The sequence below is a fragment of the Ceratotherium simum genome, chromosome 3 (genome assembly GCF_057802395.1).
Source record: "Ceratotherium simum simum isolate JZ-2026a chromosome 3, ASM5780239v1, whole genome shotgun sequence".
Taxonomy (NCBI): Eukaryota; Metazoa; Chordata; class Mammalia; order Perissodactyla; family Rhinocerotidae; genus Ceratotherium; species Ceratotherium simum.
Genome location: NC_141902.1, coordinates 38,182,179 through 38,194,885, shown reverse-complemented (window position 1 = coordinate 38,194,885; position 12,707 = coordinate 38,182,179). Strand labels below are relative to the sequence as shown.

The window sequence follows — 12,707 nt, the reverse complement described above, 5'->3', positions numbered from 1 at the left end:
GAGGATGATTGTAGTGATGGAATGTAGGATGTGGGAGAGTGGTGAGAAGGGGAGAGCACGTTTAGAGACCTCTCTCCCTTTTCAAAACATGGGTTTAGGGAAAGTGAAATCAGAACTTTATAAAGATTTCAAACTTCTTTGTTTTCTAGTCATCCCTGTCTTTCATATTTCACCCTTATTTTTGCTTGATTTTAATTAAAGTTAGCTCTTCTGGGCCTTTCTTCATAGGGCTCTTGTAGTAAGTAAGGGGATTGTTAATAGAAGGTGGTGTTCAGTAAATGTTAATTCACCTCCCCTTTCTCCTACTGTAGGAATAATCTCAGCTTTCGTTTATTTGTTCATTCAGCAAATAGGTAGTATAATAGCCTGGCCCGGTGTTTCTTAACCTTTTTCCAGCTCATCACATCCTTGGAAAACAGTCATGCCAGCAATCAAGGCTGCTGTGGTAGACCTCACCTGATGGCTCCTCAGGCTATCTCCTGGAGACCTGGCCTGAGATGAGAAGGGGGCAGGAGGGGTGAAGGAGGCAACAGGGGTAGACATCAGAAGGAAAATCAGCAATGCTTGGGAACTGAGAGTGGAAAACAAGGGGAAGGACTGTTTCAGAGATTCCCTGTGGTTCCACCGTGGACAAGAAGAGACACATGTCTGCCCACCAACCACTTATAGAGTTCTTTTTAGGAAAGTAAAAGCAGTACACACAAAACAATTGAAGCATCATATGAGCCGACGTGTTATCAGAAGTGGATTTGGCACATACAAGGAAGAGAGAGAGTTCACTGTTGCCCAGGAGCCAGTACTGAAGATGGGAGGTTTGAACTGAGGGCTTGGAGAGCAGGGGTGGCCACTTGCAACACAAGGAGAACTGCATGAGCATAGACACAGGATAGAGTGGGCAGCCTGTGCCCTCTGGCCAGACTGACTGGGGGGTAGATGACATCTTCTGAAACTAAGAAGGAAGCAGCTAATCACAAGTGATGTCCCAAAAAGGAAGAAGAAATGTGTAAGAAAATACGTTCATGCCTAGTAAGTTACAGTTCATCCTGCAGCCTTGGCTGCCCCATGTTGTATAACGTGTGCCCTGTCCTTGAGCGCCAGTGTGACATCTTACTTCCTGCAGAGGAGGTAATGTGGAGAGGGCTGGGTAGGTGTCGTTTTTCTCTTAAAGACACATCCCTCATACTGAAAAGACAGTTTAAAGGAAGAGCAAGCAAATGTGCTAAGAAGAGGTTGGCAAGGAGTGGCAGGGGAAGGGGTTCCCCATGAGCTCACCTCAGCCCATACTCTGGTAACCGAGGTCAGATGCCGAGTCAGCTCCGGCAGGACTGGTGCTTACGCTCTTCTTGTCTCTTTCTCCATCCGCACAGGAATCTCTGCCAGCAGTCCTCTGCAGACGTCCCTTGTTCGACCTGCTGGCCTTGCTGACTTTGGACCTTCAAGCGCCTCTTCTCCCTTGAGTTCCCCTTTGAGCAAAGGAAATAATGTTCCTGGGACTCCCAAGAGCCTCCACTTGACCAGCAGCCTAGCCCCAGACTCCCTGGTCCGGAAACAGGGCAAAGGCACCAATCCCTCTGGAGGACGGTAACCACCTGGGCTCTCCAGCTTCCTTCAGCCAAACCACGGGCTACAGTCCTGGCCTGCAAATGATCTTTGGATGGCTTGCCTAGTGCAGCATCTTACATCCCAGGTCAGAGGGCGGAGATGACCAGTTGCAGCAAGGGAAGGACAGGCAGGTGGTTAGTGTGAGCACTTTTATCACCTGTGTCTCAAAAGGAGTGCTCTGGGGTTGCCTATAGGATGAAGGCCCAAGGACAGGAATCATCTCCGCAGCATCTCAGATGAACTTTATAGCCACGTCTTAAACCTCGTGCTAGGGAAGGGCCTGACATAGACCCCCTTTAGATGCTGAGGCACACTGTCTCCATCCCCATTCCACTTTTTGGCTCTGGCCATTTCCTTTGCAAAGGCTCCGCGAGTGCTGTGAAGAGCCTTTCATGGTGGAGACTTCTCTTAGGGCTGTGATTTCCTGTAGGGCCGGGAAGGGAGGAAATCATGTACCTGGCATCCTCAGTCTTTGGGCAGCTCCCCAGGTTTCCAAACCCCATTTGCCAGAGTGTCACCATTGAAGAGATCAGTGAGTGCAAGAGAAGATAGTGGCTTGTGAAGAGGACAGAAGGCTGGAGGAAGCATGCTCGAAGGCGGCTGTTTTCCCAGCATTTCCTCCCATGTCCTGCATGGTTCACACCAGAGAACCTTCAGGTCCCACCAGCAACAGTAGCAGCAGCTCCCGCCCCGGGACTCCCAGAAGCCAGTAAAGAGACCAGGAGCCACCTCAATCAGCAGCACATCCTCACTGCCCCTCTTGCAGACTCCTCCTGCCCTTCCTGAATGCACAGTCTCCCCACCCTTGCCCTTCAGCCCCCTGCTTGGCTGTATGCACTGTCTGTATTGCACTGAGAAAGGAAGGGACAGCAGGAGTGAGGTGGAGAGGATGGAGAGAGGGCAAGCTCAGCCCCGACCCTCCCAGCCCCAGCCCCTCCAGCCTGAGCTTGCTTCCCTCCAAGAAAGGCAAAGGGGTGGGGTTTGCATGGGAGGTGTTTCTACCTGCCCCCAGCCTAATGTCCCTGGTGGAGCAGGTGCTTCTGGGCGGGCCAGCCTCTAATTTGCACACCTGAAAATCGCGGAATTGAGTTTAGGTAGATTGATTTTTAAAACTTTTTTTTTGGAGTAGGGGTGGTAGGGGAATCATTTAATTTAAATCATTAAGAGTCCCCTGCCCAAACCCAGACTCCTGTGTACAGATACTATTTAGAGGGAATCAGAAAAATGCCAAGCCTTTTTTCTCTTTGAATGTGCTGTCTATTTTTATAACTGAACTTGTACATATGTATAAAGAGAGACACATCTTTCTTTTACTAACTGGAGAAAAAAATCTTAAATAAAATGGAGTGAGATAATTTTATGTAAACTGAGGTGTCTGTGGTCTTTCAGCTGCCTCTCTTTGGCAGCATAATAGGGCTCCTGGGGGAATGTGGCAGGGTGAAGGAAGCAGAGCCCCAGCATCGTTCCTGTGGTCAGAGAGGATAGTGGTCAGTGGGACGAGGAGTGCTCTGTGAGCATTTCCTCAGTGGCATTCTTAATTGGGCTTAGGAATTTGCCTCCAGCCGTCAGAGAGGAGGCTTGACCAAGTGCCTGGCATGCCAAGGCCAAGGCCCTCAGGGTATGGGCTCATTGTGACTCAGGACCTAGACCCCAGGACTTACATGTGGGCAGCTTGGCCTGGTCCAGTCAGGCAGTTACATAGTGGTAATCTTAATACTGATGTGTTCTTTCTCCAAAAAACATAAGTGAGAGATTATCCTGGCAGTGTGTAATATATAAAATCCCCAACTAATAGGAACTTTATGGTCCCAGTTTCTAAAACTGTGATATGTGTACAAATATGTGTACAGGCGTACCTCGGAGATATTGCAGGTTCAGTTCCAGACCACTGCAATAAAGCAAATACCACAATAAAGTGAGTCACACAAATTTTTGGTTTCCCAGTGTATATAAAAGTTATGTTTGGGGGCCAGCCCAGTAGCACAGCAGTTAAGTGCGTGCGCTCCACTTCAGCAGCCCGGGGTTCGCAGGTTCGGATCCTGGGCACGCACCAATGCACCGTTTGTCAAACCATGCTGTGGTGGCATCCCATATAAAGTAGAGGAAGATGGGCATGGATGTTAGCCCAGGGCCAATATTCCTCAGCAAAAAAGAAGAGGATTGGCATTGGATGTTAGCTCAGGGCTGATCTTCCTCACCAAAAAAAAAAAGTTATGTTTGGGGCCAACCCCATGGCGTAGCGGTTAAGTTCAGCATGCTGCACTTAAGTGCCTAGGTTTACGGGTTCGGATCCCAGGCACGGACCTACACCACTCATCAGGCATGCTGTGACAGTGTCCCATATACAAAATAGAGGAAGATTGGAACAGATGTTAGCTCAGGGCAAATCTTCCTCAGAAAAAAAAAGTTACATTTACAATATGCTGTAGTCTATTAAGGGTGCAATAGCGTTATGTCTGAAAAAACTATGTACCTTAATTAAAAAATACTTTATTGCTCGGGGCCGGCCCCGTGGCATAGTGGTTAAGTGCGCACTCTCTGCTGCTGGCAGCTAGGGTTCAGATCCCAGGCGCGCACCGATGCACTGCTTGTCAGGCCTTGCTGTGGCGGCATCCCATGTTAAAAAAAAGTGGAGGAAGATGGGCACAGATGTTAGCCCAGGGCCAGTCTTCCTCAGCAAAAACAGGAGGATTGGCATGGATGTTAGCTCAGGGCTGATCTTCCTCACAAAAAAAAAAAATACTGTGTTGCTAAAAAGTGCTGACCATCCTCTGAGCCTTCAGCAAGTTGTAATCTTTTTGCTGATGGAGGGTCTTGTAAAGAAAAGCAGTATCTGAGAAGCGTGATAAAGCTAAGCCAATAAAACAAAGTATGCCTGTATATAAACCCCAGAAACCAGCCCATTCACAGTTCCAGTACACACTGTCTGTAGGTCAGTTAAGCCAGTGAAAATACAGTAGTCCCCCCTTATCCGCGGGGGATACGTTCCAAGACCCCCAGTGGATGCCTGAAACCATAGATAGTACTAAACCCTATTTATGCTGTGTTTTTTCCTATACATACATATTTGAGATGTAGTAGCAAAACTAGCATGAATTTCTTTTTCTTTCTTCACAATTTCGGAGATAGAAGATTCGTTCTTAACCATAGATCTTAGCAACTTCAACATATGATGTTTTTTGTTAAGTTGAGAACTTTCACCTTTTCATTTAAAGGAAGCACTTCAGGCTTCTCTTTGGCATATGCAAATTGCCAGCATCACTACTCTTGTGCTTTGGGATGATTATTAAGTAAATAAGGGTTACTTGAACACAAGCACTGCGATACTGCCACAATCAATCTGAAAACTGGGAGGGCTATTAAGTGACTAATGGGCTGGCAGTGTATACCCTGTGGATCTGCTGGACAAAGGGATGGTTCACCACCCGGATAGGACGGAGCAAGACAGCGTGAGATTTCGTCACGCAACTCAGAATGGCATGCAGTTTAAAACTTATGAATTGTTCATTTCTGGAATTTTCCATTTAATATTTTTGGATTGCCATTGACTGCGAGTAACTGAATCCACTGAAAGCGAAACTGCAGATAAGGGTGGACTGCCGTACTAACGAACTGTGAAAGGAACTCAGTGTTCTCAAAGGTAGCTATGCTGTAAGAATCGTGAAAGAAGACAGTGAATTACGTTGCTGGGGATTCCAGAGACGTCTAGGCTTTGAAAACTTAGCTCTGATCAGTTGGAGAAAGGGCAAGTTTCCGGCCTGGACTGGAGTTGGTGTCTGATTGAGCTAAAACACTGATATGCTCTTGCGTCACCTGAGAGCAGAGCTCATGCCATTCCCAAGTGTGCTGGCTGTGTGGCCTCCCGAGCCTTGGCTCACCCTGCACACCTTTGATCACGGTGGGCTGGCTCCTGGGCAGCTGCTGCTCACCCAATCACAGGGTCAGCCTTTTCTTCATTTTGTTGATCTCAAGTAGCACTATCAGATACACTGAGTCTTGTTTTTCTTGCTGGTAAACTTGACCAAGGGCTCACACAGAACAAATCAGTGTCAGTTTCCCAATTAACCATGTCTTGTCACCACTGTGGCCTCTGGTGAACAAGCCCACTAGGTTGGGTCCTCTCTAGTTCTCAGTAGTCAGCAAGGCCCCCAGTGACATTACTGCTAGAGCCTTGCTAGGGTCATCAGGGGCCGCCTCTCTGGGGACTGACAAATCAGATTCTTGCACAGCTTCGTTCAGATGTGGATAGGCTAATGCCCCTCTCCTGAAAAGCATGTAAGTTTTGGATCAGAGCCCTCCAGTCTTTTCTGTCCCCAAACATGCAACCATACTCCCCTTCCACCCATTTTCAGTCCAATACCTGAAGAAACACAACTAACATTTCATATTGAGGGATGCTCACAGCCTTAATGTCCCTTCTCACCTGTCCTTCCCTTACCCGAGGATAGAAGGATGAGACTTAAAAAGTGAAGGCTTCAAAGCTCATTAACATCTTGAGTCCAGTGCCCAACTTATGATTCATGCCCTGTCTACCCACTTTCTGAAGACTTATCCATCTTCCACATGAGAGAGCCAGCTCTCACTGATGAACCCAGGGAGCCAGTCCCTTAACGTGGAAAAAGGCTGCGGAGAGGCCCACCTGGCTTAAAGAAGCGTCCCTCAAGGAGCTTAGAAGCCTAGTCCTAGAGTGCAGGTCTGGGCTGGATCACAGTGAGGGCCATCCCCTCCGCCAGGGTCACCTTGCCACATGAACCGGCTCTGGGGGCCTTAGGTAAGTGAATTTTTAGAGTGTGGGTCTGTATGAGCAGCCTGGAAATGCAAGGTTTGCACTGGGCTTACTATCACAGTTTCCGTGTGTAGGGATTTGCTGAAGTACCCAGGACTCTCTGGAGACCCACCCCTTGACTTGGTGGGCTGTCTGGTCCTGAGGGTTGGGCTGGGTAGGAGGTGAGGCAGTGCGGACTGAGCGATGAATGAATTTCTTCACACCTTGCCCTGTTCTCTGCCGATGTTTCCATCCATAGAGCCTTGCTGCAAGCTTTCACATACAGTCCTCATGCCCTCACCTGTGTTCCTCACAGCAGACCACCTGCCATTAGAAACACATCTCTTTAGCTCCCTTAAATACCAAATGAGGAGCTTGGGCAAGATGAGTAGGTTTTAGCCGGTCTCTGGAGTTTTAGAGATCCACAGATGTGCCTCAAGGGCTGTTGGGAGTGATGAGCAAAAGGGGCCTGGCCCACCCACATTAGAGCAGCTCTGCTTTTACTGCCAGGTAAAAAGATTTTGTGTGGAGTTAAGCTGTAAGAGGGGGGCTGGCCCGTGGCTTAGCGGTTAAGTGCTGGCACTCTGATGCTGGCGGCCTGGGCTCCGATCCGGGCGCGCACTGACGCACCGCTTCTCCAGCCACGCTGAGGCCGCGTCCCACATACAGCAACTAGAAGGATGTGCAACTATGACACACAACTATCTACTGGGGCTTTGGGGAGAAAAAGGGCGGGGGAGGGGGAGAAGCTATAAGAAAAAAAAAAGAATTTGAAACTTCTAAATCATCCCTTAAGGCAATGCTTCTCAAACCTTAATATGTATATGAATCACCTTGGGATCTTCTTAAAATGCAGATTCAGTCTCAGAAGGTCTAGGGAGAGACCCGAGACTGAATTTTTCACACCTCCTAGGTGTGGCCGTACTACTAGTCCTTGGACCACACCTGGGATAACCAGGCCCCAGGGCTCCCTCCAGCCCTGCCTGTCAGAATAAACTCTGACCTCTGCTTGTACACCTCCACCCCAGCCAGGAAGCACTATGCAGGAAATACAACTTTATTTTTTCTGTTGTTCAACTTAATCCACCTTGATGACAGAAAATGAAATCCTAGCATTTCCAGGAAAATTCAGTCCCCCATGTGTTTTCTCAGTTTTTTCATTTTAAAACTCAATTCATGATTTTCTCCATCACCTTTCTCCCCTGAGTAGCACCTCTGTTAGGTGTGAGAGAAGGTCTCTCATCTGTCGCTATCCCTCTGTCCTGTGTGGCCTCTGCCGAGATGTAGCCTCTTGAATTGCTGGCATTCATTGGAGGGTCTGTGACCCCTGGACTCGCTATTTCCGCTGCACGTGTCTTCTTATTGTGGCCACCAGACTCTTCAGGGTGAGTCTGCTTACTCAGTTATTCCTGAGCCCTCCTGGGGGCATGGAGGAATTGGGCTGCCCTTCCGCGCCTCTCTGAGACAGTCCCGAGTGAGAGGCTCCCCAAGTCTTATCTCCCTCTCTTAGGAAGGTAAGAGTTTCTTCCCAAAAGGCAGGGAATGTCTCCTGTGAGCACCCCTGCGGGGCCTATGCCTCTGCTCTCCTGCCGCTTGGGATCTTGTTGTCCTGGGACTCAAAGCTGAACACTGAGTGCTGGCCCCAGGGGCTGGGGTAGCCTCTCTGGGTCTGACCGGGACTGGGGATTAGGCTGCAGCAGCCTCCAAAGGGATAAAGGAAGCAGGGGCACAGAGGGTCTAAGTTGCAGGAGACAGTGGGGAGTTTTCTAAGCTCCCCCAGCCCAGCTGATGGCCCCCTGAGAGCTCTCTGGGAGAATGCCCAGGAGCGCTCAGAATGTTCCACTCCCTCCACCACCACCAACACACAACCGCAAACTCCACCCTGGATCAGGCCCACCTTCTGCTTTTCCTGCCCAGAGAGAAGGGAAGGGGCTTCCTTCTCGTTTCCCAGGTGAGGGCTACTGGAAGACCCCGGGCAGCTCAAGCCTTGCACCCTTGAAGTCACAGTGCCACTTGTCTGGGAATGTCTGAAGAGGGTGGGGGCTGGGGGGGTTGACGGATTGAATCACATGGGTTATCAGGGCAGTGTGGCCTCGGTGGTCTCAGTTTGCTCTCAGCCCAATGGAATTGGAAAGTGCAGCATAAACTCTGTTATCCAGAATCTTTCTGAATAGCTGAGTGTTTCAGAGAGCTGACATATAACCCTTTGAAGCACCAGAATTTATCTTGGTTAGAACTCTGTTTAAGAGGTTTTATGAATGTCACTGCTTAAACAGACTGCACTGAACATATCTTAACCTTTCCTGAGGACCTGGGTCATGTGAGCGTCTGGTGCTCAGGCCCACTGTGAAGTGACTACCGTGTGCCCAACACCAAATGGTGCCAACAGCCACATTGGTGTAATTCTTAAGTCTGCTTTGAGTAGGGCCTGTGCCCCCTGAGTGTTTTTGTGCCAATGAGGCAGCCCTCCCTCTTCTGACTTACCTTTTCCAAATTCTTGGTGGCTGGGAAACCATTTTACCTAATTCAGAACTTCTGAACCAATGAAAAGTACCCTGAAGGAGGAATTGTGCAGTCTCCTAGGAATAAAGTAATTGAGCTTCAGTGCATGCCTCCGGTCTGGCCTGCCTTCTGGCCCTCTTACTGGGCTCCAGTTCCAGGCTCTGAGTTCTGGATAAGCCAAGTGTTCCAGATAAGCATGCTCTGGTTTGAAGCAGTTCACTAAAGCTTGTTGATTTTATTTTACTCTCTTCTTTTTTATTCTTAAAAACCAAAAAATGTATTGATTAATTTAAATACCTAGGAACAGTTGTGCCAAGGGGTCTAGGCAATAGATTGGTGCATGCCCACTCTCAGAAGGCCATCTGAAGGCAACGAAAACAAATGTAGTCCATCATCCGAGTTTAGTGAGAGCAAAGAAGATGAAACGGGTGATCTCAGAGGCCAGTGTCACTGAACCTGATCTCCTGATCCCTGCCACTGCCCCGCGTTTCATCTTTATGGGAACAGGCTGGTCATCCCTAGGGACTAATTGCAGATGTCCACTGGTTGGGCTATTAATCCTCTGACCAAATAATATCATTGCTTACGTTGGTTAGGGCAGCACACACTGCTGTAACAGAGACTCCAAAATGCAATGGCTCAAATAAGATATGAATCCATATCTCTCTCACATAGAGTTTGAATTCATATCTGTTCTACATAATCATTTAAGGTCCCAGGTTCCTTTCATCTTGTTTCTCTGCCATCTCGATGCTTTGTCCTCATCTGCATGGTCCACGCTGGTTTACAGAGACGTCTTATAGGAAGGGGAAAGACTGAGGAGGAGGTTCGCCTGCTGTCTTTAGAGTTAGATCTTTAAATCGCTCACAGTACTTTGGCTCACATTCTATCAGAGAGAGCCTTAGACCCCAAAGACTCACCTAACTGCAAAGGAGCCTGCCATACAATTATGGAAGAAGAGGACAGATTTGAATGGACAGCTATTAGTCTTGGACACAATACCCCAAAGGAAAATGGGCAAAACCATTTATTCCAGATTTATTTATTAAGCACCTTCTATGTGCTAGGCCCTGTACATGCATAGAAAATGCACACACACACATGCAAATGGGCAATAATCATATGGAGAAATGTCCAACCTCATTAATAATCAAGGAAACGCAAAATAAAACAATAATGAGACTCCAAGCTTTTCCTGTCAGACTGGCTAAGATTTGTGTTTTTTTGAGGCAGATTTGCCCTGAGCTAACATCCATGCCAGTCTTCCTCCACTTTGTATGTGGGTTGCCGCCACAGCATGGCTGACGAGCAGTGTAGGTCCACACCTGGGATCTGAACCTGTGAACCCCAGGCCGCCAAAGCAGAGCATGCTGAACTTAACCACTACGCCACTGAGCCAGCCCCCAAGGTTTGTTTTTAAATGACAGTTGCCAGAGTTGGGAAAGATACAAGGCAGTGGGCTTTATCATACACTCCTGGTAGAATCAGAGGTTGATTTACTATGAAACACTGTAGTTTAAGCTTCAGGAGACCTCACTTTGTATGGGCCGCCTTTGCACAGATGGCATGGGACATTGCTCCAGCCTGGGGGACCCCCTCTATACCTAGGAAAAGGTGGTCCTAGGGCTATTCCTCAACCTCCAGTAACAATCTGCCCTTGGGTGGCCCTCGTCCAGCATCCAGACCCCATTGGTGGTCCCAAGGAGAATGACCTGAACAAGATACTGTCCCACCTTGACCCAGGCTTCATGGCCAACAAGCCCCCAAAGGGCTGGCATGGTGCAGGGTGCCAGAGCAGTGAGAACCTGGCTGGCTGGACCAGCTGCTGTGGGAGACCAAGTCTGCTGAGATCAGCAAGCCAGGCCTAGCCTGGACAGGCATCTCTGAGGAAGTTAAAGAGATGGCAATAGAACATTTACCAGAACTATGAATAATAAAAAATTTATATCAAACATGCTATAAAAAAGACATTTTCTTGCTATTCTCTCTATAGAAAGTGAAACTGTAATATCATTATTGGTTGAAAAGGCAATCAAAGAATATGCAGCCTTTCATACCCACTAGGATGGCTATAATAAAAAAGACAGATAATAACAAGTGTTGATGAGGATATGGAGAAATTGGAATCATTTATTGCTTGTGGTAATGTAAAATGCAGCAGGTGCCTTGGAAAACAGTTTGGCAGTTCCTAAAAAAGTTAACCATATATTTACTATAATGGTTAATTTTATGTATCAACTTGACCAGGCAACAGGGTACCTAGACATTTAGCCAAACATTATTCTGGGTGTTTCTGCGAGGGTGTTTTTGGATGAGATTACCGTTGAAGTCAGTAGACTGAGTAAAGCAGATTGCCCTCTCAACTTTGTGAGTGGGCCTCATCCAATCTGTTCAAGGCCTAAATAGAACAACAAGGCTGACCCTCCCTCCAGTAGGAGAGAATTCCTCAGCCTGACTGCCTTTGAACTGGAACATTGGCTTTCTCCTGCCTTCAGACTGGAACTGAAACACTTACTTTTCCCACTAGCCCTCGGACCAAACTACACCATTGGCTCTCCTGGGTCTCCAGCTTGCTGGCTCATCTTGCAGATCTTGGGACTTGTCAGCCTCCATAATCACATGAGCCAGTTATGCTATATCTATGTATCTATTTATATGTCAATAGATGATGATTTGGATAGATAGATAGATAGGTATAGATAGATAGATAGACTCTTATTGGTTCCACATCTCTGGAGAATGCTGACTAATAATATGACCTGAGAATTACATTCCTAGGTATATACCCAAGAGAAATGAAAACACATCCACACAAAACCTGTATGCAAATGTTTATAGCAGCACTATTTATAATAGCCAAAAAGTAGAAACAACCAGAATGTCCATCAACTGAAGAATGGATAAATACAATGTGGTATGTCCATACAATGGAATATTATTCAGCAGTAGAAAAGAATGAAGTACTGATACATGCTACAACATGGATGAAACTTGAAAACGTTATGTTAAGTGAAAGAACGCGTACACAAAAGACCGTATATTACATGCTTATGAAATGTCCAGAATAAGCAAATCTATGGAGACAGAAAGTAGATTAGTGGTTGCCTAGGGATGGGGGTGGAGTGGATGACAGGTAAGTGGTATCAGGTTCCTTTTTAAGCTAATAAAAGTGTTCTAAAATTGATTGTAGTAATAGCTGCATATCTCTGTGAATATATAATAAAAGCCATTGAATTGTACACTTTAAAGGGTGAATTATATGGTGTGTGAATTATATTTCAGAAAGTTGTTAAGAAAAAAAAGATGTATCCAAAAATGTAGGGGAAAAGTTGTAGGTGGAACAGCATGAAATTGCTTTTTAACCATGTGTGACTTTTTTTTACTACAAATATGGCAGTTTCATATGTTTCAACCTATTGATAATTAAAACTAAAGTTATTTTATTATTTTTGAGGTATTTGTCAGCTTTTCTTTTTTTTATTTTTCTGAATATTTGTTTTCGTACTTAATTTTGTACTCTTTTTCTTAAAGAGGGCTTTCCCAAATTGCATAAGCTTTAGGCCTCACACCCCCAGATCCCGGGGGGGTAGAATGCGAAGTGATAGAGCCTTATACAGGACAATTTGACAATACGTATCAAGAATTTTAGAAATATCCATGACCTTTGACCCGCCATTCTACTTACAGGGATCTATTTTCAGGAAATAAGTTTGCTGTAGGGCGGGGCTTCTCAACTTTAATATGCAAACAATCTCCTGAGTGGGGCTCTTATTAAAATGCAGAGTCTGATTCAGTGGATGTAGGGAGGTCTCAGAGATTTCTGCACTTCCAGTTCATT

General features: G+C 46.8%; 1 protein-coding gene across 6 annotated transcripts in view; it reads left to right on the top strand.

Annotated features, from left to right (window-relative positions):
• INO80 (INO80 complex ATPase subunit) overlaps positions 1–2,968 on the top strand; it is a 118,687-nt gene extending 115,719 nt beyond the window's left edge. For all 6 annotated transcript variants that reach the window (XM_087425353.1, XM_014780579.2, XM_004421434.3 and 3 more), the window contains one exon: positions 1,368–2,968. In XM_087425353.1, coding sequence (XP_087281479.1) covers positions 1,368–1,585 — 218 coding nt within the window. In that variant the 3' untranslated portion in view covers positions 1,586–2,968. The remainder of the gene's footprint in view (positions 1–1,367) is intronic.
• The last annotated feature ends 9,739 nt before the right edge of the window (positions 2,969–12,707 follow it).